This window comes from Megalops cyprinoides, chromosome 17 (assembly GCF_013368585.1).
Source record: "Megalops cyprinoides isolate fMegCyp1 chromosome 17, fMegCyp1.pri, whole genome shotgun sequence".
In the NCBI taxonomy this organism is placed as follows: Eukaryota; Metazoa; Chordata; class Actinopteri; order Elopiformes; family Megalopidae; genus Megalops; species Megalops cyprinoides.
In genome coordinates this window covers 14,591,077-14,618,309 of record NC_050599.1, presented here as the reverse complement: position 1 = coordinate 14,618,309, position 27,233 = coordinate 14,591,077, and the positions used below count along the sequence as shown (strand labels likewise).

Sequence of the window (27,233 nt, the reverse complement as noted above, 5' to 3'; positions counted from 1 at the left end):
CTGTTCAGTGTTTACAGCTCCTAACAATGCAAGCCACATATATTCCATTTTATCTAGACAGCCCTATGAGCCAGCCTTTCCCTAGAATGCTCATTTATACACAAAGCTACTCTGCTGTTGTAACAGTAAATCGGAAGGCTTATCCATCAGATAGTGAAAGTGAAGGTGACACCCTCATTCAAGGTGAGGTGCACAGGTTATGCACATATAAAATATGCCATGTAAAAATGTAGATAAAATTATGCAAGCTTATGTACATAACCTGTTTTACACAACACAAGCAGGAAACTGAATGATGCTTACATTTAGCTGGGTATGTACAAAAGCAACTCAGGCTGAGTGCCTTGCTGTATAGTGCCCCACTGGGTGACTGGACCAGAGACCTTGTGGCTGGAAGCCCAGCTCCTTATAACCACTTTGCCACACAGTTCTTATTGGATGTGATGCTTTGGTAAAGGGAATGTACAGTGACTAAGAGGCCTTGGCAGTTAGGGGAGTGACGTTCTTCCTTCTCACATACAGCTCTGCCTCCTAATGAGCTGTGCATGTCAGAGACAGGGGTAACCAGATATGACCCCCCGCCATCTGTCTGGAGTTTTGCAGCCGCCCAACCAGGATTCTGGTCTCTCCTCACCAGAATCCACCCGTGCTGCACAACATCCTGCCTAAGCCTTCCCACAGACTGCTCCTGGCGCATCAGCAGTATCACTCAGGCCTCTCGTCACAGTCCAAGGACCTCAGGATATCAGCGACACCACTCAGACCTGTCAACACAGCCCTCAGAGCTCAGGATATTAGCAACATCACTTGGAGGTATCAATCAGCGATATCACTCAGATCTGTCATCGCAACCCATGGACCTTGGGATATCAGAGATATCACTCAGACTTGTCGTCATTGCCCATAGAGCTCAGGATATCAGAGCTATCACTCAGACCTGTTGTTATAGCCTGTGGTGCTCAAGAAAAAAAGTCACAAATCAAAATTAAGACCCAACTGACAGCCATACTATCACAGGAGCAATACTGTTTGGAAGGTGTGGAAAACCTGCAAGGTAATGCTTTCCAGATGCATCATCAAGAAGTAATGAACATCAAAGTTGCACCAATAGCTTGGCTTGTTGTTCTGCTTTACAGTATTTTGAAGCTCAGATTTTACACAGTGAAAAAAATCAGATTCCTTGATTCATGCTAAGATGTGCTATTTCTCATCTGTTACACACAGCTCCCATTTTTGTGCCTTGGCAGAACACTTCATTTTAACCATGACCTGTGGACGCCACCCCTTTGAAAAGATGTTTTCTCTCGCTATTTTTCCAATTCCGCTTAGGCCAGACAATTCATCTTTTACCTTTCAGGCCTACAATAATATGTGCAAACCATTTCCGCTGCAGTGAAAATTCCTCTTTGTGTGATGTGTTCCTATTTCTTAAGTGAAAAGCAGAAAGTAATAAGAAAGCAGACCCCTGGATTCAATCAAAACTGTCACGTCACCTTAAGGAAAAGCGCCATTCAAAATATCCATACACATATATTACACACATATATATATAATATTTATAGGTGGTGTCACTTTTTTGTTTTTTATTGAATAGCACTTTTTCTGAAGTCAGCTTGGTGGTTTTGACTGAATCCAGTTGAGAGACAAAAAATGTGTATTTCTCTTTCACAAACTATAATTCAATGGAGGTTTTATGACATTTTGGCCCAAGAGAAATATATTTCAAAATCTCATTTGAGTAAGCCACTTGCTCATTCAGTTTATGAGGAGTAACTGTTTCCCTGCCACTGCAACATTACCTGCCTCCCTGAACCTTACACTTAAATGTGTTCCAGCTCTGCCAGAAATGGAAAAGAAGACAGCACGTCATACAAGCAAAACAGGGAATGGGTGCTGTGTGTTATGTACTGCATGGCTACGGGCTTTGCTGCTGTTGTTGACACGAACACAACATCAGAACATGAACACGTCTGACGGCGAGAACAGGCCATTTGGCATTCCGAGCAGGCTATGGCTCGTCATTCTGCCTATGGTTCCACCAGTCTGTCTTCTATATTTAGTACTGTGTCAAGCCTGCTCTGCTTCCACTAAAGATCCTGAAAAGCCATTCCATGCATTTACAACTCGCTGATGACTGTTTTCTCACAGCAAGGACCAACCAAAGGGTGTGTTTCATTCCACTGGATGTTTGGTTGTTAACTTTTATTATTAATACGTTTAATGGTTAAAGTATACTCTTCAAGCATTATTCATGGTTAATGTGTACTGCCAAGCGTACTCCATGGCTAAAGTGTATTGTTAAATTGTACTTGATGGTTATACAGTGGTGTACTTGTCTTTATTGCAAAGGCACTTCAAATAACCTTATCTTATGCCATATCTTAATATCCATGCAAATGAGATGAATGCTCTTACACTTCATCTATTCTATTGAGTCTTCTTGTATTTGTTCTCATAAGAGGCACACTGTAACTTGTATAAATCGGTTGTGTAAGGCAATAAAATGTATCCAATCATGATCCAATAAAGCCTGAATTTCATTATGTTAACTGCATCTTCCTATAATCTCAAAGATACAGCATACTATGTTGAAATGTTTTTTGACATCTTGCAATGTATGATACATAAATGTGTTTTCTGTGTGTTTTTTAATCCTTTGCTCTTATCGCAGTGTGTTGTCACAGACTAGGCCCCTGGTAATCATACTGAACTTTTAACAGTAAATTTAATTACGATTTTGCACATTTTGTTCCATCTTGTTGGTTTTAATCCTCAGTTTCCTCCAGCAGGCACTGCGGGTATCGGAGCAGCTGAGCAGTATTTGGATATTACGTGGGAGGGACAATAACATGTAAAACAATAGTGTTTACACGACTGTATCCAAGACAAGTACAGAAATGTTTATTGTGCTTATCCTTGTGTTTTTGGTATTTAAAAAAGAGAAATTCTCTGCTGTACTGCAGACTCATAACACAATATCATGCTGGCAAACCCAAATATAATTCAAAAACTAATGCAGTTTGTTGCACAAGAGAATTACACATCTTGTAAATTCAAATGTACAGGCTATGCACCCAGGGCTGCATGGTCTATACCAACAAATAAACAACATATCAATCTAACAGCAAGTAAATTATTGCTAGAGATAGATAACAAAAGAAAAAAGACATGCATCTGAAATCTATTACATTTTCATTTCTGAACGATTAGAACTGCTTAGTCTTTGTTGCATTTTCCTTTAATAAGTCCCTGCTTGCTTTTAATTGTTCTCAATCTCAACTACTGGGCAATGTTTCAGCCTGCCTGAATAAAAAAAGAATGGACACCACTGTAATAACACTGGCCTTCACACAGAACCAACTATCAAACAAGCCATTCGGCAACTGATTTTTACACCAATGCCTGTGACAAAATGTAACATTATCTTAAATTTGTTAGTCAAAGTTAAGGAGAAACCAGCACAGTGGTTAAACTGATCATCCCTCTTCAAGAAGCGCTCCACACTGACAGGTGTTAATGCTGCTTGCAATGGCCCCTTTCCTATGTTAGATGCTGACAAAGCACCTCAGATTATACCTGCATCTGATGCCATTTGCTTAATCAAATCTATTCAGACGTTTCTCCCCAAACTGCTTTCCATCTTGCCCTCATTGAATATGTATGACATTCCTGCCAATTACACTAATACCCCAAAAAACACCAACGCTATGCTATGAATCCAATATTTTCTCCTTTCCCCTGGTCATGAAATAAAACAATAAAAACGTATTAAAGGTATTCTGGTGCAATCAAAGCAATCTTTAGTCTGGAATTCTGTGTGTGTAGCTGTCGAAGTGGCTGCCTGTTCAAGATTGAATTATATAGCATAGCATGTCTTTCAAGCTGAAGGCAAAAATAAAACCACACAAAACAACATGACACCTCAGAAAGTACACACACACACACACACACACACACACACACACACACACAAGAGTTTTCAGCCGACCCTTGAAACACCAGAGTAAAGAGGTTATCAGAGCTGCTGCAGGTACCAGAGGAAACTTAATTACTGGAATCGCCTTGTCTGTGAAAACAGGCGGCTGAATTATTTTTCAGAAGCCAAGAAGAAATTGATTCAAAAGCAATAAGCCGAATATTGTTATAACTGCAATTCCCACAAATACCAGGCGACAAGGTGTAGGCTGTGTGTGTTTTTCTAAATCCCTTTCATTAGTGCTAGCCTACAGGCAGTGCAGGGACCAAATGGGAAAAATCTCTGCCTGAGTGGCTGTTTTTTCCACCAAGATAATCATACTGTGGTGCTTTCTCACACTGTGACACTTTTTCTTGCTCTGCGAAACTTTGATTCTAAATTCTTCATTAATAGGTCCATCGGAATAACAATGGGGCAGAAAGCACTATATATTACGACCACCACAAAGGAACTCCATGAATGGAGGAATTGGCATAGAATACAATACCATAATAACCCATTTTCGCAGACATTTTTATGACTAAAAGCACGTGCATCTGTCAGTGCATGGGTCTGTGTATGCAGTATGTCTTGGATAGTTTTGTGTGTGCATGTGTTTGTTGAGCAGTTTTGTATGCCTGTGGTATGTGTGTGTTTGTGTTGTGCAGTTTGGTGTGTGTGATCTGAATTCTAACTCTGATGACTATGAGACACAAGTCTCCTCTGGTGAAGTGGACAGACACACAGAGAGTGCAGCTGAACTGCTGTCTTTTCCTGCCTGCTTCTGTCTGTATGAAATGAAATGCAGTGACCACTATGTTATATCTCAAAGAAAAACACAAACATAAGCACGTTAGTGTCGACGTGCAAGGTACATACATCACTGTCTCTGTATTACAGACTCATTCCTAATGGCATTATATGAGCCCTCTCGCACTAGGCATTGGGAATTGAGAGGTGTATATGCGTAATGTTTAGGGATTTGTTCTCTACATTCTACTTCTGCTGCTAAACATAGACACAGCAGAAATAAATACTTCAGCTTCTCAGATTTTAAGGGATAAGGGAATCTCACCCAGCTATGTGTCCTTGGACAAATACACAGGGAGCCATGTAACACCTTATTCCTCCCTATTATTCTTTAGCATTTTTTAAAACAGCTGACTAAAAAAGTAATTTTTAAAACGACCAAAATACACGCTGGTGCAATCTGACAGCCTAGCTATTAGAACTCTGTCATTTTTATATTGTTCAGGCAGAGAATCATCACTTCAGCTTAACAGCTGCCACAGATAATTTTAACAAATTCAGGAATTCATAAATATTGCAGAGTTTTATTTTAGTGCCACAGCAATGCTCTGTCAGGGCTGGAATTATTATCGTGCAGAGGCACAGCCTTTCTCAACACACTCATCGTGATGGAATGATTTATTGATCTGCTCCTTGTGATAAGCGAAAATTACCCCTCAGGGCAGAATAATCACAATATGACAACTATTTCAGAGCACTTAACTCAAGAGTTACAATTACAAAAGAGCCTTCCTTCAGATCCCAAATTGCCACAAACAAACAATTAAGTTTAAAATGTTAAATGAAGCGTGGAAATGTTTTCTGGGAGAAGCGCTTCATAAGCAGAATTTAGATTAATTATGAATAGGGCCAGTGTTTCTTGCACATGCACAGCAATTTTGAAGAAATAATAGATTAGGTTCTACGAGTGAGAGATAACCAGTGTACTATACCTACAGAGGCATCTGAACTTTCTGAATGAGTGAGCACCTCCCTCTGTGAACTCAAATATTACACTTCTACTACCTCTGAGATTCTTAATTGTATGTTATACACAGCAGACACATGGTTTGACACAACACTCTTTATTGTCATTATACACTGCAGTGGAATGCATGTGTGAAAATTAGAGGCCACTACCGAAACCAGCAGGACCACGGAAATACCCTAAAACACAGAAGCAGCCCCGCATTCATGAAAACATGCATTTACCGAAAGAAAACAGGTGCTCATCACAGTCAATTTCCCCTTTTCTCTTTCAGTGGTACCATGAGCTTACACTCTTTCTTTCAGGTGCCACATGACCATGAAATTGGACTTTCAGTCTTGACATGTGAAAACCAGATGTTGTGCTGACTAGTTCAGGGGTACTACGTGACAGAAGTCACATTCAAAACACAACTACCCTAATAGGAAAAGGGTTGACTTTCAATAGCAACATGCTTCAACATCCCCATTTAGTTCCTTTCTTAACAGCTCAATTCACTAACTGAGAATGAATAAAATAAAAAAGCTGACCCTGACATTTTTTGATGCCATGCAGAAGGTTTGACAAAAAACACACCCAGTCTGCTCAAATACCTTTCATCAAAGCTTTCATTGTGAGACAGCAGCTGATTTTAAAAATCGGGTTTAAATCTTATCAGCTAAATTATGCACCAAGTCCCTGTGTTGAAGCAGGTGATTTTCTACATGATGTTATTTGTAAACATGATTTGTAAATGTGCTATATGAAACACTGTACCTGAGCAACATGCATGCCTGAAAATCCATTTTCCTTTCTCTGTTTTATTGTGTTGATGAATAAATATCTTACAAGTGAAAAAACAGAAATGACATTTTGTATTGAGTGAGAATGAACAATTCCAATAGCGTAGGCCATTTGAGACTCACTGGTGCTGTGACACACAGGCTGAGCACCGTGATTGGAACATCTATCTTGTTTGTTCACAGAGTGAATGTTCCATTGCAAAGAGACGTGACTTATGAAACAGACCACAGGTTTTGAGTGCTGAGGCAGTCAGAGAAAGGAGGCTCTTCGTGGCAGAAAACAATTTAAGAAACAGACTACAGCTGAGACAAGAATAGGTAACAGTTCTTTTTTTTCTTTTCTGACAGGGCAATTTAACAAAAGAGTGACAGTATATGTCCAAACAAAGCAAGAATAACAAATGACTAATTGCGAAGAGAGAAACTGATAATCATGTATATGTTCTCATATCAGTAATAATTGGTGATATTGGTACTCCGCACTGGAGAACTGATTGATTAAATCCATGTAATATGTAAATCCATTAATGTAGCTAATGCAGATGAATGACCACAGCTGATGGTGTATCACAGTCGGTAAAACAGTCATGAAATTGACATTTACGCACAAGTTTAAAAGACTTTAAAATGCTTTGAAAATTCTTCCACCAACAAGAACAACTTGCAGATACCCAGTCCAGGGGTAACTAGAGATGGTAACAACGAAGCATACCCCCCTCTGCTTCCCTGAGGCACACCACTCTGTGAAGCACATGTGCTTACAAACAATCTCATCCTATCTGACATTCAGTAATTACAGCATCTCTGCATCTGCCTCCAGAATAAGAGTGCACACATCTCCCGAAAGACGCACCTGTGGTTTTAAGGAGGTGCTTAATTCTCATCTCTTGTAGATATGCAGTAAACATTTACAAACTGCTTTACAGCTGCAGAATCAGCACCACGTTGTTTGATGTCCTCGGATGTTAAACCATACAAACCTTTCTTTTTTTTTTAGATTTTTATGGAAACAAAGTACCCTATATTGTGGGCCCTGTTAGATTTGGATGAGGCCGCTGTGTTGGAAGAGGCCATTCCCACTGACAGACTGATCTTCAGCTGACTTTACACTTGTACTCTTATACTCAATTCATTTCAAAACTAGGATTTTCTGAATATCTCCCCCTTCGCACCCCTTTCCATGCTCGCTGGCAGTTCACAATAATGACATTGCAGACTCTCCATGTAGGGCTTTGTAATGTTGTTGCCTCAATAACATATTCCCAAGTGGACGCTTTCACTCTGTCAAAAATCAAGGACCAAATGCCTCTCCTCACAGAAAGACTTCTTCAATTAAATAAGGTGCCTCTCCCGTTTTGACACTGAATCAATCCAGCCAGACCTTAATGTCCACTTCACACATCACACATGGCCCATCCAACCCCTACACTTGCAAGCCTTCAATCAGCCCTGATGAGCCTGAAGAGCACTTCAAACTTTCAAGCACACTGCAACCAGTAGAGTGCTTATTTTTAATGACATAAAATAAAGAAAGATGATGTCTTGTGTAATGTGTGGAAAAAATATATAGAACAAAACAAATGTAGAAGCTATAGCATCAAATAAGGGACGCTGTATGCGCATATACATGCGCCCACTTGTTATCAGCACAACGCAACTAAGCATAAAGCATCAGCTTGCCCAAGACTAATTATGACAACAAATTACAGCAATTATCTTACTAATAAAACATGAACAAATCACTTAAGCAGGCTCCCAGGTGTCTATTAATGTACTACCCGGGGATAGTTTAGCAATATCTGACTATTAACAAATGCAATACAATAAAGCACCCAACAATGTAAACGCTATTATTTCTGTTCTCACAAGAACTCGGACTCAGTTGCGAAGAAATAATTCAAGAGCAGCCAGACGTGCCTTTGTTATCAAATTCACTGAACCAAGCTTTCCTTATTATACTCTCTATTTACGCAACATTTTATTAAAATACCCAACGCAATACTTCCCACGCATGTCCATGAAATTGCATTGCAGCGCCTTCCAAAGATGTTTGCAGAATTCACGTTAATTGGCATAATCGTTGAGATGCACATTGCCTTTTTATTTTCATTGTAAGATCTCTTTCCACTTGCAGGCACTGTCACTGAGATTCAATAAATACATCAAACAAGATAATTCGACTCAAATTTGCAAAGCCATGTAGTCTACACTGTATTTTCATTAGAAAAACTTTTTAAACGACTATTTGTTTGCAGGTGCGATATCGCACATTTTCGGATACATAGGAAATAAACTGCCGACGTTAGCCTATAAAGCCAAAATAAAATATCATCCCTCGTTTTTAATAAATGAACAGAATGCTACGTACATGGACGACGAAAAGGGTGACTGCGTATTCTCACCTACAGCAAATTCTAAGTTGTCCAGTACATGTCTGCAGTTTAACAGACAGGTTTGCGCAGTTTGAAGTCACATTGTTAACGGGCTTACCTTCCTGTCCTGTGCGTCTTCGGTCTCCAGACCTGAGACTTTCCGTCTACTTAACAGCAGCAGATACAGTAGTGCAGCGAGCCAGAACAAAACTGCCAAAGCCAAAGTCAGCTTTCGAGAAAGCCTTTTCATTTTCTAAAATGTGTTGTCGGAGCCGCGCAAGCCCCCGTACTCGCGGGGCAGTCTACGAGTGGCTCATTTCTAGGAAAGTCGGTTCGAAAGCCGTATGAGGTTCAACCTCGCACGTTGCTTCATAAGTCTTCGGCTCTTTCAGTCAGCTCTCTCTCTCCCTTTTGCAACGCGTGCTCGACAGGAGGCTGGGTGAGATTTCCAAAGCTTGTGCAGGACCTGCCTGCGTGAGTGCAGCGATGACCCGCTGGAACAGCGCGGTACTGCGCTGGATGCCGTCCAGTCTGATTAAAATCACCCAGTTCGGGATACTCTAACCATTTGAATGGGTTTAGCACCACCTACCGTGTAAATCAGAAAACGGGGCACCCGGTTAAGTCTCAAAAACGTCTGTATCATTTAAACAACCAGCCAGGTTTGGGAATTCATGAAATCATTTTTCTGTTAAAAAAAAAAGTTTCTCCGTATGATTTAATGGCTCCGAAGAGGGGCACCATACTAACGGCACTGCCATGCAGCATACCAATATGATTGGCCTGGTAGCCCACTACGTGCTCACGGTGTGCCATCTTATCAGTGAGTGCGTACCTGTCTGCTCATTTCACCTTGTTTTAAGACTTCAAGTAACACATGCATGTTAAATTTGTTCAAATGTTGATAAAGTGTTGCCTCATCACTGTGCTTGTTCTCATCACTGTAATTTCACGTCACCCGGAACAGACACGAGTGGTAAGACAAGATGTGGTGTGTTTTATTCGTGCTTCCTTTTGCCTTCACACCTTCATACCTTCATAACCTCTACTTTGTCGTGGGTTATCTTGCAATAACGCACAGTCAATATCTGGCGTTGCTGACCCCACGATTAGTCCACTCACAGAACGATGAAGGGCAAATACATAGCCCGTAGAGCCAAAGCCGGGAAAGAAAATTCAATTCAATCCGAGTGGAGTTCATGACTCTCACTTAAATTTAATTTTAACTTAAATTTAGTTTTAATTTTATTGTTTTTCTCTTATTTTATTGTATTTTAATTTTATTTAAGTCTTGAAAGGATACATGTCTTCTCATTTTACTTCGCATTAAACATGGACACTTAGAAAACCGAGTAGCCTAATTGAGGTTGGAATTTGATCCCTATGCGGAACATGAATGTTTGACTGGTATATTAAAACGTTTGTTAAGGGAGCCATTTTACATCCAATGTTTGTTGTTTATTTGAAGTCATACATTTTATTGAGCAGATTATGAAAGAGAAGAAAGGTCTATTTACATGCAAACTGGTCCGCAAACTTCAGCGTGAAGAAGTGATAATTCATACATTGTCTTTTGGCGCCCTCTGGTGGTATGTTCTAAAATGGTGCTAGAAACTTGGAATGTCAAGAGCTCAGCCAAGAATGCAATCAAGTATTTACTAGCAAGTACATAATCTTGTATTATTTATTATACAGAATAAAGTTGGGATGTGGTTTCTATTTGAATAGCAGCCATTTCATCCTATAGCATTTCTTCCCCAAACAGATCAGTCTAAGTTTGACTGGGCTAGGTTAGCACTTGGCTGGAAGGCCCAGAAAAGCCTGGCAACTGTTGAAGGTGCACTCTTTCCTATCAACCAAATCCAATCCAATATCCAGGCATAGTGATTATGGTGATGGAGCATGTAGCTGCAAGAGATGTTGATGGCACATTAACCTCTTAGCTGTGGTAACTGAATATCCCATGGCAAGACGTTCTGAAAAAATAGGAATGTTAATTCAGGTGTCCATTCCCTCTTTGGCTCTTCAAATATGGCCACCCAAAAGTTGGTTGGCTATACAATAGCTTGTATCCCCCCACCCCCCCACCCCTCCAGGTCATAAGTGAAGAGGTGGCCTTCCTGGTTAAATCATTACCAAATAAATAAAATGTACTGCAACAATATGTATGTGTTTTAATGTTTGTTGGAAGGTTTGTGCTAGATGCATTTTTTTTTTTAAATAATGTAACATGAGAATCATTGGCTTACGCTTTCATTTTGCAAGTGCCCTTTTCCAGAGTGACTTAAAAAGCAAAAGTACAAAATGCATCTAATTTCTCACGGAGCACTGTGATTACAAGTGCTAAAAGAAGTACATATGTGCTAGATGATATATTGATCCATGCGGTGGTATAGCATAGTGGTAAGGAGCGGGACTGTTAAATGAAAGGTTCGATTCCCCACTGGGCACTGCTGCTGTACCCTTGGGTAAGGTACCTAATGCAGAATTTCCTCAGCAAATATCCAGCTGTATAAACGGGTAACATGTAAAAAATTCTAACCCATGTAAGTTGCTCTGGATAGGAGCATCTGCTAAATAACAATAGTGCAATGTAATAAATAACCAATCAATCATGTGCAATCTTGATTACACCTCAAATATTTCTCAAAATTCAGCCAACAATTGGTACATATCAAATTGCCACAATTCAGTATGTGAAACTGACAATTATTTGAGCTGTATATGATTGTATTTTAATCGTGTGATAAGAGTTTCAAGCCTACAGAAAACGGAAGTGGCTTTGGTGAGTAGTCATGTGGCTTCATTCATCTTCTCCAGCAGATGTCACCAGGGGCTCTCCTCTGAATGAGAAATTTGTAAATCGTTCAAATTAAATGGTGGTAAATGATGTGCACTTGCAACCTTTAAGCAAGTCATGAAAACCTTAGGTTATTCATTTGCAAATTATCACAGACACCTCTAGTCCTATACTTGGGTCTATGTTTAATTTATATGTACCCTCTGTTTCATTGACCCCATTGGAGAAATTTGCAATTGTAATCTTACAATGATGACAAGCAACAGTAACTATCTTACAACACACAATTTTAAAGCAAAGCAAAACTGACAAACATTACACTGTTGTTATATAGCAAGCAAGTAAAAATTCATTGATTTCCGACAGTGTTTCAACCCGCACTTTGCGCTGATCATAGGAAACCTTGGTGCAATCAGATGACTTGAATGGGAAACCTTTGGAATATAGATATACTGTTTGTTAAAAAGGAAGGTGTTCTTTAACCTATTGAGTGCACAATATGATAAAGACACCCGGTGACACATTAATAACATTCAAATAAAGAAAAGTTATTTTCATTCCCCCTTCTTTTGGTTTCAACAGTATAAGCTCTTGGATGTGTCTGCTGGGGGGGGGGGGGGGGGGGGGGTTTAACAAAAGGAAAGATTTCATAAGAAAAACAAAGGATGTTGTTACATGTCCTGCAATCATCACGCCTGTAAAGCTGTTCTTACTATTACCGCTAGGGGCGCAATACAGAAATCGTGACACCGTTATACCAAGATGGCGCTGCCATCACTGACTTCAATTGCACCGGATTGTTGGGTGGGGCTTTGCCAGGAGTTGGGCATTTCCTCTCGGGTCAGGTTTCTAGAAGGGCTGGCATTTAAATCTGCTGCAGTGAAGAAGCCGGGGAACCTGTGGTCATCCGAAATTCCACCCAGCAGTAGGATTAGCCGTTTTATTACATCTGTTTTTTATTTTTTATCTAAAGACAATACTGTGCTTTTAGTCAGTGTATTGTGGGTTCATTGAAAAACAAAACGCTGCGGTATTCAAATGTAAGAGACCATATTTTGATAGCTAGCTACGGGTATCATCTTTGGGATTCCTCTAACGTAGCAGTTTGAATGAAAAGATTGCGTTAGCCACCTAAAAGCGATGAATATCTGCTTGTAAATAGGAGTATCAGTCGTTTGTGTGTTTGAAGAACACTACCTAAATTTCGTCTGAATGCATTTTTGCTCTTGCTTGGCCTTAAAAGACATAGAAAGAAGACGCTTCTAATGAAGAGAATGTATAATACAAGATGTTATGAAATTAAATGAAAACCCTGTAGGAATCTACGTCTGCTAAAGCGATTGCAAAGGGAAAAAATACGTTTCATTATTTTAATACTCCAAAGGCTTTAACTGACAGACCTCTTCTTTCAAAACACTTTGAGCTTCACATCTTTAGAGAGTATAAGGTTATCGAATATCGACGTACATCATGTTCAGCTGGTTGGGTACCGATGACAGGAGGAAGAAGGATCCCGAGGTCTTTCAGACAGTCAGCGATGGACTCAAGAAGCTGTACAAAACCAAGCTGTTGCCCTTGGAAGAGCACTACAAATTCCACGAGTTCCACTCACCCGCCTTAGAGGATGCTGACTTCGATAACAAGCCGATGGTACTGCTTGTGGGCCAGTATTCAACCGGAAAGACCAGCTTCATACGGTACGTTCATTACAGCGCGCAGTGCCCGGTGGTTGCAGATTCCACGCGCCTTGGTTGTGCAAGATAGTGTGTAGTCATTTACCGGGAACCGCTTGCAACACTCACGCACAGAATATATTTCCATGTTAACACAATTCGGCGGTTGCAAAAGGCACGGGTGCCTTTTTTCGCCGGCTCCCAGTGTGATTTTCAATGCAGCGATATGTTAAGCTTTGTGGAAAGAAGAGAAGGATAGAAAAGATTCGCTCCATGACATCTGTATGCATTGGTCAGCTGTAAATGTTGTAGTGTCGAGAGCAGACTGAATAAAACAAACATTGCGCGTTTGCTGTAGTCAAGGATAAGCCACATTCCAGCCTGAGTATACATAGCTTGTGGCATTTTATAGTTATAGGCCCTTTATAATAATTTTATTATAAACAGCTTAATAAAATCAGTGACGTTGTCCTAAATTTCATTGGTTATTAGGCAACAGGGTAACATCCCTCATTGCACAGGTGACCCACAATCAGCAGAATAAGCAGTCATGGCTATCTATGGAAGAAGAAATGTCGTACACTCTTGTTAAATAGTCTGGGAAAAGGGAGAGCCTCTGGACTGAGAAAGTTGGCCTTGTCAGATTCCTGAAGGTCCCAACGGACTGGGCAATGACATAATGACCTCCCTCCTCATTGGAGCAGTTGGAACTGAGGCAAAAGTTGATACCAGAATCAGACTGTTTGTGTCCTCAGTGTGTGGAAAATGAGGACTAAGCTTTGTTTTGGTGAGGTGCTAAAATCAAATCATGCTTGCACTGAAGGTACCTGTGCTTGCATTTATAACTCTTCCTAAATGATGGAGACTACCACCAACAAAGTAGAACACTTATAAGAACACTGATAAAAACTTTGTGCTGAGTAGCCAGTGAGATGCTGGTAGCATGACTCATGTCATGCAAATATTACATACTTTGGGTAAAACTGTTGAAGCAGGGGGAGCAGGAATTTGTGCGTGAGGCTGTACTATGCCACACTAGCTGTCTTATGTGTATATGTATGATTCCCATGTTTTCATTAACAGGTTTAGCAAATAGGAACAGCACCTTTGCAACAGGGATGTGCAAACATTAGACCTATTCAGTGGTTTCATATTGCTTTCATGTGACGTGATCAGCCACACAACATGAGTCATATGGGCATGTTTATAATAAGCATCATTTGGTGTATGTCCAACTCCAGGTTGTTGTCATCGGGGCAGACCGAGTTGGCTGTGCAGGGGCGTTGCCTGCACCACACACCACAGCTAAGAGGCCGGACCTCTGTGGAGTAAAGTCAGTGACTAAACCTCTGTGACTGTGTGTTAATGTGGAGAAAGGCAAAGCCCACTCACCACTGTAAGCTAACGGGTCTTTACCATTAAACTTTTGTCTTCACTGCAGTCTCACCTCAGCTTCCCCGGTTTCCATATCATTGTGTCACTAATGGCTTCCAGAGCAGGCAGAAAAAGAGAAACCGAGAGCCATGAGGACAGGCCGATATGGGCACAGGCTGTGCCTTTGGGAGGTGTACATGCTGTGGAGCAGCCACTCTCTCTGAGAAGGTGTAGAGCACTGCACAAAAATAGTTTGGTTCAGTAGGCCTTAATTCAAAACTTTTTGACCAATGGGCCGTCTCGTTTTGGTTTTTGGTTGTTGACAGACAGGGCATATCAGTATTCCTTAGTGTGTTTGTGTCACTGAGAGAATGCTCCTAGGCGGGGTAATAGTTGTAATGGAAATATCCCAGCAATGTTTTAGGGGTTGACAGGTGAACGTCATTTTGCATGCACTGAGTTTCTGAAAGACCAATACTTCAACAAGACCACGTGAGGAATGAATCACTCCATTAAATCTCACTGAAACTCATTGGACAAAGAGATGTCATCTTGCCAAAGGGGTAGGTGTTTGATGGATCAGAACGCACAAGTGACAGTTATGCTGAATTGTCGAAGGAGAAAAATGTATATGCATTCCAGAATTTCACAAGATAAGGTACTAGAATTAATGAAGGTAATATACACTAAAGAAAATAAAACTGTAATTCTTCAGTGAAAACCCACTAGTTCAAATGATGTGTCTGATCAGGTTAACATTGAAATCCTAAATAGGCCTTAATCAGAACAGTATATGGACAGGTTTTATTTTCTGCTTTATGATTACTGTTATATCGAAAGCACAGTAAACTGTATAGGCTACATATTTGCATACAGAAAGTATGATCTGTTTCAATACTGGGAGGCTGGTTATGAACAATCCGTCATAGTGTGTCACTGTCATGTGTCACAGTTTCCAGAGAGATGGGCTGAGGGACACGGAGAGGAGAGCAGCCGTGCTCTGACGTGCATTCACGTTTATGTGAAGTCAGTGTCCTGTGGAGGACCTGCCGAGGCTCTTTGGTTTCCACTCTCCCTTCCTGTAGTACATTATTCATGAAGGGCCTCAGGGAGGCCGTGGCAGCCACGCACAGCCCTACTCTCTGTCCGGCTCCTGGCAGTCCCCTGAAAGCAGGCGGTATTTGATTCCCTCTCTGATTTGCTCCGATTAGCCAGGAGGTCATTCTTAAGCTGTGCTTCTTGGACAGGGAGCAGCCATGATTCGCATACTCAGGGCACTCCTGTGTCACACTTCTCCTGACTCCAACAGATCCCACTGTGGCAAATGGAGGGAACAAATAGCAGGAACGAGTAAACATTCGTGCCTTGTTGGCCTCTCGTTCTGCAGCAGAACCTTGCTCTGGCCTGTGTCAAGGATCCTGGGCACATTGTTATAGCAACGAAAGAAATATGAAGATTTAGTTTGTCACAACAAAAGATGGGCAATACCACATGGGTCTCTGTCATGGGAAGGCGTCCCTAAACAGAGATTCGTATGAAAAATAGTACATATTTTTGAAGAATGGGATTTTGGGAGGGGTCTTTCCCTCGAATGCAGGCTCACTTCTTGTCTTGTCTCTGTAGGTACCTCCTGGAGCAGGATTTCCCCGGCATGCGGATTGGACCAGAACCCACAACCGACTCATTCATTGCAGTGATGCACGGTGAAGTGGAGGGGCTCGTCCCAGGGAATGCTCTGGTGGTGGACCCCAAGAAGCCCTTCAGAAAGCTCAATGCATTTGGCAATGCCTTTCTGAACAGGTGAGGCCTCTAGCTTTGCCTTAGGCTTCTTTCTGTTAGATAGCAGATGGCATGCACTCCAGTGACATCCAGGCTACTGTCAGGTCCATTATGCTGAAGATGTTTAACTAAGAACCTGTAATTCTTCATTCTTAAAACAGTGTAAAGAGGAAAACAGAATATTTTGTTATTGAGCATTATTATTTTGTTCAGTTATTTTACAGATGATGGTGGTTTTACATTTTTGAAGCCTAGGGTTAATTCTGGAATGGAGTTACATGAGTGGTACTGAAATCGTGCCGAAAGTTTTCTATTGCATCACTGTTCAAAGCAGTAGAATATCTGTGACAACCTGAGTTTCTGGTGGACTTGGAGCCTATCCTAATTTTTATGCTGTGAAGCAGCTTGATGTACACATACAACCCCCTGGACAGGACTTCAGTCCATCTTTTGTCATGTCGATGACCAAGCAGAGAGGAAGTGGGTGCCATTGTCAGAGTCTATGGACCAAAACCAACATCCTCTTTTAGGTCAGGGCAGACACTCTAACCTCACAGCCGCTAAACCAGTTTACACATTGCAGCAGTATGTTTTTTTTTTTTTGCCCTCCATATTTTAGTTTCCTCCTTTTCTCCTTAACTCAAACTTTTCTCCTCAGCTCTTACCGAGGTTGCTGTTCCTGCTGTCAGTTTTGATGTACAACAGATTCATGAAGAAAAGCAAAGTGATCTAGCTATGGATGTGAAGCCTGTTAATGCACCGAAAGGCTTGTTGCTAATGGAAGAAGTCATTTGGTATTGCACCTTATTGCTACAATCACTTCTTCCTCTTCTTCTCCCTGAGTTTTAATGCATGTTGTGGCTTTTTTGTAGCCTTGTCAAGATTCAGTGTTTGTTTTTCATGTGATGGTCCCAGTTGTTTACACTACTTTGAGCTGGATGATTTCCAAATTCTGGCAATACAGAAACACCTTCGAAATTAGCTGCACAAGTCACAAGTATTTCTGACTTGAGAACAGAATTAAACAATATTATTGCAATTAGAGAGCAATCACAAAGCCATGTGTTGGTGAGGGAAATAAGTGGAATTATTCAAACCCTATTTATGTCTTAATACAAAAAGGTAGCCAACTTTAAGAACACAGACATGTGGTAACTATGAGACTTTACGGTGTTACGTAGACTGGAGACACAAATGGCATGGTATTTTAACTGTAAACCTCACATTCTCATTTCATTTTGAAAAGATCACTCTAATTCCATCGTAACAGAATTAACTAGTTTTCCGTGATTGTTTGATATGTAGTTAACTGGTTCATTGTATTTGTAGGTTTCTTTTGATTTCCATCTGGAATGTCTCTGGGACTCACACAGAGGCTGTGACTCATGCTTTGCAAACCCTGTGTTCAGAATACCAGGCCTGTGCACTGCCCAAAAGCCTGCTTACAAGTGAAAAGACAGATGTAGCCAAAGGTCTGCATTAATTACTGTAGCCATTCTAACAGGGGCCTGTGAAAGATTCTCCAAACTCTTGGTGTTTCCTCACAGGGTTACACACCCCCCTGTGGGAGGGAGAGTGATAGAGAGAGACAGAGAGAGAGACAGAGGGAAGGAGAGTTCAGCTCAACAGTAGCTCTGTTCTAGCTTGTTTTTTCACGTTTTAGGGTGATATTGCGGTAGGCAAATGATTCTTGAACCTGCTGCGCATTCCCAAAATTCTTTCTTTGGCAGAATTTTGTGCTGCCTGCTGTCGAGGTTTTTTTTCCTTTCAGTATGTGTCTCTTTAGTCTAATCAATTGGGTATGAAATCACACAGCCCATGATTATTTCTCAGTAGCAGTTTTATTGCAAACGGCACTATTTCAGACATAATTTTTATTTGATGGATTACAAAAGAGGAGGTCATTCAGGAGAGAAAATGCAGGAAAATTTTGTTTGCATACTTTTCCCCAGAAGGCTATGGCTGCGTACGTTTCTGGTAATTGTGCTTGTAGACTGTCTGATAACAGTAATGAGCAGAGCAAACAGACGGAGTGTGGTTTTTTTGTAGGTTTTAGGCCAGCTTTAATATTTGTTGTGTAAATTCTAGTTGCGGGAGCAAGCAAAGAGAATCAGATGGTTGGACTGACCCTGCTAAAGTCTGCAAAAGACAGCCGTGTGTTGCAATGACACAAACTTAAGCCAACAGATTGTTAAGAAAACAGGAGGTTCAACTCATTTCAGTTGAAATCATTCCGTGCTCTGTTGGCAAAGTGAAAATATTTCAAATATTAAATGGAAACACATTGCTTGTTTTTAGCATACTCCTAACTCTTTTCACTGCTTAAACAGTTATATTTAAGGTACACTATATGGACAAAAGTATTTGGCCACACCTATTTTTCAGGGTTTGGGCTAGGCCCCTTATCGCCAGTGAATGCTTAATGCTTCAGCATACCAAGACGTTTTGCACAATGCTGTGCTTCCAACTTTGTGGCAACAGTTGGGGAAGGCCCTTTTCTATTCCAACATGACTGTGCCCCAGTGCACAAAGCAAGGACTATAAAAGACATGGTTTGATGAGTTCGGTGTGGAAGAACTTGACTGGCCCGCACAGAGCCCTGACCTCAACCCCATCGTGCACCTTTGGAATGAACTGGAACGGAGATTGCGAGCCAGGCCTTCTCGTCCAACATCAGTGCCTGACCTCATAAATGCTCTACAGAATGAATGGGCACAAATTCCCACAGAAACACTCCAAAATCTTGTGGAAAGCCTTCCAAGAAGAATGGAAGCTGTTATAGCTGCAAAAGGGGGACCAACTCCATATTAAAGTATATGTATTTGAATATAATGTCATTACAGTCCCTGATGGTGTAATGGTCAGGCGTCCGAATATTTCTGTCCATATAGTGTAGCTCCTTGTGGAGTTTTATTACTGTGATGCATAAGGTCTCAGGTAAAAATACCTTAATTCCAAAGAATGTCAGTGATATTTGTCAGTGATATGAAGGATTAAGAGATCTCATCTTCATTTATTACTGATAGCTGACATCACAAAATCATTTCCTCTGCGGTGTAATTAAACAGGCAATATCTTCCTCTTGTTAATAGGAAAGTGTGATAAAGGCCTTACAGTTGTGTTCTATAAAGCCATTGGTTTACTTTACAGTTATTATTAGTGTGTAGTGTATATCCATATGTTACACAAGCTTTCTTTACTTTGTACTTGAAGTTTTTGAAAATGGAAAGCTTTTTAAGGATGCATTTTGAGGAAGGTGCTCAATTGGATTTACCAGGTAACTCCAGGTGGAGCACTCTGCTGCTGGTCCAGTCTGTCCTTTGTCACATGACCTTAGAGTAGCCATTGAGTAGCCTCTGGCGCTTCCTGCAGGACCAGTCAGCAGTGTGTGTGTGAGAGAGAATCATTTTAACTGCCGGCCGGGTTGCGCTTGGGCTAGTAATTTGTATTTATAGATCGTGTCCCATGCCGTTTTCTTCAGGGGTGACAGAATCCTAGGGGGTATAATGTTGTCAGTTTTACAGTGTATCCTGTGTCACACTTCATGGTTTTACATGGCTTGACCGTGTCCGTGTATCCGCAGGTTTGTGTGCGCCCAGCTGCCCAACCCTGTGCTGGAGAGCATTAGTGTCATTGACACACCAGGGATCCTGTCCGGAGAAAAGCAGCGAATCAGCAGAGGTGGGTAGTGTGCATGGTGAATAACACACAGCATCCAGCTCACTCCTCTGTCACCTAATACAGGACACGCAGGCAGAAGCGTTAATTCAGCTCTACGTTAATTAAATACTGGCTTAGACAAATGTTGTGTCTGTGTGGGTCTGCGTGTGTGTGTGTGTGTGTGAGAGAGTATCTATGTATGCAAACAAATACAGTATATATATAAACCCCATGTCTTTAATAAGGTCAGTGCCACCCTGCATCATTGGGGTCGGATGTGGTTGAATCCTCCATCTTGTGCTTGTAAAGAGAAACATATTTGCTCTGCCACTGCACATGGAAGTCCTGACACCTGCAGTATCCGCGAATAATGGGTTTGGGTTGGTGTTACCATATTCACCGTTGAGGTCCAGGAGAATTTCTATGATGTTCTATATTATGAACAGATATGCTGCTCCTGTATTCCTTCTGTCCATACTTCTCTGCCCAAGTGCTTAGTAATAGTTTCCAATGCTGTCTGATTTCCAGCACTTACTGTGGATGTTCTGTTTCAGACCTTGCCCCTTCAAGAATGCTGACAATGAGCCAGCAAATTGGTATACACTTATACTGTAGGTTCAACAGTGGCAGAGGCAGAACCCTCAACATGGGAGTTAATGTGAAGCATGATAGATAGGGTATCCTTAGTGTTGCTTCCAACATTGTTTCGCATCATTACCTGACATCCTCAGTCAAAGCAAAACATTAGGCTACAAGCCTGTTCATTCTCAAAGGTCTTTCTTTCAGGTTTTGTCTACAAAGCAATAAAGGTCATCCTGTCTCCTTCACTGAAGAGCTGGCTGAAACATTTTGCCTGTAAACATAGAATCTTGCTACCTTTCAAAAGTTGGAATCTAGAAAAAAGGTTGGCTGTTTGGAGTCGAAATATTGTATGATATTATGATCCATTTGTGTCATGAGGTAATACAGCATTTGTGCCTGTTCTTCATTTTCTGTGTGCTGGGAATTGTGAGGAAATTATCACCTTCCAAGGGTATCATCCACATTATTTTCTTTATCCTCTTAGTTGTGGTTTCTTGTGGTCATATTTGAAGAAATGAGACTATAATGACGTATTTGGATATATTACTGAAAATGTGACTGCTCGATGCAATGATTAATACCTATTTTGAGCATTTATTAGACAGAAAAATAAACATATATGAAACATATTGTTTCTTAGGAGCCAAATGAGGATCATTAATGCCACATGCTCCATCTGTTTTTGACTAGTGGACATGAGTGAGCCCGCTTGAGCTCAGCTCTCTCAGTTTTAGATAGATAAATTTCCTACAGTGAAATGTGCTCCTAATTCTCTGTCATGCAAAGCAAGATCTTGTGCTTTTTCCATGCTTAGGTGACTTTCCTGGCTTCATTTGCATAACCAGTTTTGGACAGGAGTTACTCTTGAAGTTTTGGGTGCAGTACTGTGTACTGTGACGGTGTACTTGCTGTTTAAATTTTTTCCCAGGGCATATTTGAAGTTCCTTTCCCAAGTACTCATTCTGTTTGTTGTGAAAATAACGGGCAAGCGAAAGAAATTGTACATCTTGGTGACATATTTTTGCAATGACAAACGCCCTTACATACAAGTCAAAATAGTGTAATACACTTGTTTAATCGTGTGCAAATGATCTTCTCTTATGCATGCTTTCCTGTGAATAAGGTTCTGTGAAACAGATGAATACTCACAGCTGGAATTTAAGTGAACTTGAATAAAGAGTTTTCTTTCCACTTTCAGGAACAATAGAACCATGAAATGATACATTTGAATGACAGTCCAGATTTTATTTCATTTAGAAATGCATAATACCTCCATTTTAATGTGTTGCTGTGCCCAAGGTACAGTCAATCCAACACAGTTGTTTGTTTCTGTCACAGTGGAACCCGTCAGCATGTAAAGCATTTGCTGTGGGACAGGATGGTTGTGTTGGCTCTCAGACAGCAGTATACAGTGGTGATCAAAGAGCTGCTAGAGTGAGGAACAGACCTTCGCATGCAGAAGACCACGCCCAATGTGTCTTTCTGAGGCAGTGTCACCGAAAGATTTGTGTGCTTCACTTAGAAATGCAAATGTGAATTGTTGGACAAAGTCCAAAATGCACAGCGTACAGTCACATGAAAAACATGGGTCTGAGCCAAAATTTTAGCTTGGCGTTATAGTGCAGATAGAGTAATATTTATTGTCTGCAGTGCACCTGTTTATGGCCCCATGTTTTAAGTGCAATATCCATGCTGACACAAGGGAGAGAATGACACAGTGCAGCATCTTTCTGGTGTATCTAAGTGACTGAGGTAGTCAGTCCAATAGGTAAAGACTAGGGGACGTTTCCTCTTGAGTGTTTGCGCCTGATTGGCTGAATGTCATCAAGGGAGGGAGGGAGTCGGGGGCGGGGGGCGGGTGGGTTTGCCATTTAGGTCTCTAGTTAACAAGTGCATCGGACTCTGCAGTACCCAGATAAGGCTCTTATCACCACAATATTAGCAGTTGGGAGGTGCATGTTGTGTGACCAATGTACTACTTGGGCAGTTCCCCAGAAACTCAATGAACCTCTCTTTGCCTCACTCATTCAATCAGTTTATTGGAGAGTGTTGTGAAATACTATTAATTTTCTAATAGTGTTGAACATTTGAAGACCCTAAATAATTTGTTTTTAGTATCTGCATGATAGAGACCAATGCTTATGCAGTTTGGGCATTTAGAAGCTGATTTTTATTTTGATTAAAACAGAGTGTTTTGCATGGTTGTGTTTGTTTAAAGATTATATCTCTACCCCATCATGTAGCATGTGGATGGGAAATATGTAGAAAAACTAAGACAGTAATCTAATAGGAAAGAAAACAACATACAACGGAAACAATTTTTGGCATGCGACGTGCTCCGATACTTCAGAATAAGAAGGTCTTTGTTTCTCCTTAAATTTTTACTCTCACAAGGAAAGAATCTTCCTGTAAACCAGCCTGGTTTCATTCCTCCCTCGGGTCATGTGTTGCTCCTACCTGCTGGGTAAGCCCACTCTATGTGGGGCCCCTTGTTGGATTGACATATTGGCGGGGCAGGGGGAGTTTGTTGGGGGGGACAGGCCCTATACTTTGAGATTACAGTCATGCGTCACTTAACGTTCATGCTGTGAACGTCTGTTCGCATATACGTCCGTTGTCCCATAAGGTTATAATAAAGTTTAAAAATCCCGATCGCAGAGCGGGACGTAGCCGATGTAACCGGACGTAGTGAAGGCAGCGCTTCCCGCACACAACGCATGTATCTCATGTCTCATGGAAATAAAGTGATTGCGCTGCCAGGTGTATAATGGTACAGTGAATTAATGTGTACTATGTTTATTATTGTACAGTATTAACCAACTTAACCCATATATTACAGTGTACATACATTAGTTGAAATACAGTACTGTACTGTATGTTTACAGTATCTTGGCTACAGTAGCCTACTCCATATAGGTTTGCTATGTATATAGTATGGTGTTCGCAGAACATCCAAATCACAATGTCTTATTTCACAGAGCGTATCGTGGACGTTAAATGACGCACGGCTGTATATTGAAGTGACTTTAAATCTCCTCCAAAATACAGCTGGCGACACTCGGCAGATCTTTTCCTTCACGTCCGTGTTTGCTTTGCACACGGTTACGTCATGTCTCATTCAGCAAAGTCCATTCGACAGCGGACGGGCCACAGTAATCGCCGGCCGTGCTGGTTGTCAGCAGTTTCTTTTGGCCGTTTGTCTGTTTCTGCAGGCCTCTGAAACAACATCCAGTGAGAGTCCACCAACAAGGCCGAGGGATTAGAGCGTATTCACACCGCTCTGGGGACCAGGGAAGCATGGGGAGAGCCCTGCTTTAGGACTCATTAACACACATAAGTGCTGAGGCTTTTTTTTTTTTAAAGGATGTGGTGTGCGGACCAAAGTGCGGACCAAAGACAAACAGGAAAAAAAAAAAAGATGTTTGTCTCCTTTTTTGGAAAAATGCCTCCTAGCAATGGTAATAGAAGCAAATGAAATGAGTCACCTATAGCAGTATGTAAAGGCAAATGTACACTCAAATGAAGAGTTTGTGTTTTGGCAGTGAAATTAAGCTTTGGTGTGACACTAGTGTCCTTAACAGCTCTGTTTGTGCTTTCTGCAGTTCCTCTTTTGCTCACTGTAAAAGGCAGAAAATGTCACATTTTCTTCCATTTTTAGGTAATGTATGTCTGACTGAATTTTCCACTGCTGTTGACATCCAAGCAATATCAAACAGACAGAGCAGGCAGAGAAACGAGGCGTGAAAGTTCTGAACTGAAGCTAGTCTTTGTGAAACACGGCCTGGACGAGCCTGAGTCCTGAAGTGACTTGTGGTGTAGACATCATCAACTCTGTGTGCAAGTTGTTATCATATTCAAACAAACAGGCGTGCCCCTGATTGCTGGTTACATGTTGCTTGTAAGCACTGGTCTGCCCTGGACCCTGTAATTTGGCACTGTTTATGATTGCAACTTGTCATTTTATTCTCACCTTTTAAGTCTTAATAACAGGAAGTGGATGTGTATCTCAGCAGGGTTTTTTAAAAATGTATTCCCTACTGCACTAATTGACTGAACAGAGTCCGAAATGCATATAAACTCCACATTTACAGTTGAACACAGCAATGACTGCTCTCCATTTCAGCAATTACAAAAATTTTATGAAGAGGGATATGGTACAAGGTTACGGTGTGTTGTGTTACTGTGTAGTAACCCTAGACACCCTGAACAGGGAGGAGTGTCGTCAGCCAGATTGTGATCCAGAGTGAGCCAGAATGTCTTTTGCTGTTCACTGGGAAATGACATGCAAATCTGGGATCAATTGAGCTCCACCAAGTTGCTCTCCCATTTGGTTGGGCTCCCCTGCCTCGGGGGACCTGGGGGGGGGGGGCGGGTTTGGGGGGGTTTAGTGCTCAGTCACCCTGCCAACTCATACCAGTCATTATTCCAGCTGCAGTCACTCTGCTCTCATTACTGTCATCTCTCCTAATGCGTGAAGACCCTGCTAAGGCCTTCATTTGCATCCAAAGCCTGCTTGTTGGAACTTTGGAACTGGAACTTTGGCTGGAGCAGTACTGTGGAATCCTTGGAGCGCAAACAGTGCACGTGTCATAATGTGGAAGCACTGCTACATTCTTCTCCACCTCTCTAATGTGCTGTACAGCCTTCCCGGCAAGCTGCACTCTACCATGTTCTGGGTCGGGCTGCTCTCTCATTAGCATGGACTTGTTACAGTCAGATTTAGCAGGGTTGTGGACCCCCGGTGCGTAATGAGTAAGCTCTGATGGCAGTGGACAGAGCCCAGGACCCACCTTGTAGTGCGCTGTGAAATATTTGTCTTAGACACATGGGTGTGACAGGGGAGCGATCCGGCAGCCCCAATAGCAGAGCCCTGCACCCTAAGTATATCTAACACCACAGCCACAAAGCTTAAAATTTTGAAAGTCAAAAATCAGCTGAAACATTACATGTAAATGTGGCTTGAAAAACAATGCACATGTGTGCCTAAATCTGTTGATAAGGTGAAGCTCTGGCACTGACTGGAAAAACCACCTGGTCAGACTTTGTCTTAATTGCCAGACCCAACTACCCCTAATCTTATCACTTTTCACTGAGTGAAGTCTGATATCTTTTAGTTGTTTTTCTTATAAATCATTATTAGGCGCTGTGAACACAATTAGCATGATGCAAGATACTTGCATCATGCTAATCTTACTTATCGCACAGGTACATATATGTCAAATACATGCATATATTTAATGCAGTTCATACTTATGCAACTCATTTTACAGCTTTCCGCTCAGTCAGTGTGTTGCTGTTGGTTTCAAACAAATATTCTTGTTGTTCATTTTGCTGTTGTAATATGTATCTAATATACTTTGCCTTCATGACCTTGGAAGATGCTTTGGATATTAACATCTGCCAGATAAGTAGCCATAATAACAGTTTCTGCCTTGCAGAGGTTGCTGAATTTTAGTGAGGCTGGGTGATGTGTGTGGTGCAGGTTTGGCTGACACCCTGGCTGGCTCCGCTGTGAGGAAATGGAGGTGTTTTAAAGCATTCTGGTCATGGAGCGTTTTGCTTGGAGGACCTCCTTTACAGTCGCCAAGTGAATTGTCTCACTCCCTCATCATTTAGCATTCTCAGCATGCGCATCAACTTCCTGCACAGATATGCCCAATACGTTCAGAAGCTCAATTTGGGTCCGTTTATTGTAGAAGAAGATCAGGAAGGTTTTTAGCAGTGACACTATTTTGCTGTTTGTGTGTATTTGTCTGTTTTCATAATAACCCAGGGATTGTAATGATTTCTATCTTTACTAAACATACTATTCCACTAGGCAAGGCGCAGGATATTACAGATATTTTTCTAAGTAACAAGTAAGGTTTGACTGAATTAAGATCATAGTGAGAAATTTATGCAGGAGCATGGGTTTTAGTGGACATTTGGTTTAAATATGGTGACAGCATCCCTGAGTTGGAGAGGGTTAACAGAAATGCAAGTCTGTATGGCCATCTGTGTGCTTAGGGAGATCTGCTTAGACACACAAGAGCATATAAGGATCTGGCTAGCACAACAACCAACAGACTGAAACGGCTTCACTCTTTGACCCCAGTAAGGGTGCTCACTGAGGACACAAAGGCGGAAAGCAAGAAAAAAACGCACAGGCATAGAGCAGATTAGGGAGTGGAGAGAAAGTATATTCTGCAGCCCTTTTCTGGTCACTTCTTACTCTGTGGGATTTTTCGGTATCCACCTTAGTGTTGTTTCTCATGGGTCTGGCAGAACAGTGTGTTTCAGAGCGGCAGTAGATGGAAGTAAGCAGCTGGAAGCCTCGTCTGTCACTCAGCCAACTCATCTCCCTGGAGACGCAGCTTCACTTCAGAGTCTCATTCCTCAAGAAAGGCCAGACTTGAAACAGTGGCTTTTACCATATTTAATAGTGTTTTTTCTCCTCTTCCTCCTCAAAATAAATGTACCCAGTACAATCCAGCTATTAA

General features: G+C 41.4%; 2 protein-coding genes across 3 annotated transcripts in view; one reads left to right on the top strand and one right to left on the bottom strand.

Annotated features, from left to right (window-relative positions):
* The window catches only part of galnt14 (UDP-N-acetyl-alpha-D-galactosamine:polypeptide N-acetylgalactosaminyltransferase 14 (GalNAc-T14)), a 64,432-nt gene extending 55,115 nt beyond the window's left edge, over positions 1 to 9,317 (bottom strand). The window contains exon 1 of the mRNA XM_036549715.1: positions 9,005 to 9,317. Coding sequence (XP_036405608.1) covers positions 9,005 to 9,136 — 132 coding nt within the window. The 5' untranslated portion in view covers positions 9,137 to 9,317. The remainder of the gene's footprint in view (positions 1 to 9,004) is intronic.
* Positions 9,318 to 12,546: 3,229 nt separating this feature from the next.
* ehd3 (EH-domain containing 3) overlaps positions 12,547 to 27,233 on the top strand; it is a 28,598-nt gene continuing 13,911 nt past the window's right edge. The window contains exons 1-4 of one of the 2 annotated variants that reach the window (XM_036550031.1): positions 12,547 to 12,726; positions 13,186 to 13,383; positions 16,357 to 16,533; positions 20,096 to 20,193. In XM_036550031.1, the coding sequence (XP_036405924.1) occupies positions 12,725 to 12,726; positions 13,186 to 13,383; positions 16,357 to 16,533; positions 20,096 to 20,193 (475 nt within the window). In that variant the 5' untranslated portion in view covers positions 12,547 to 12,724. Of the gene's footprint in view, positions 13,384 to 16,356; positions 16,534 to 20,095; positions 20,194 to 27,233 lie in introns of both variants that reach the window. The other variant, XM_036550030.1, reaches the window with a different exon arrangement.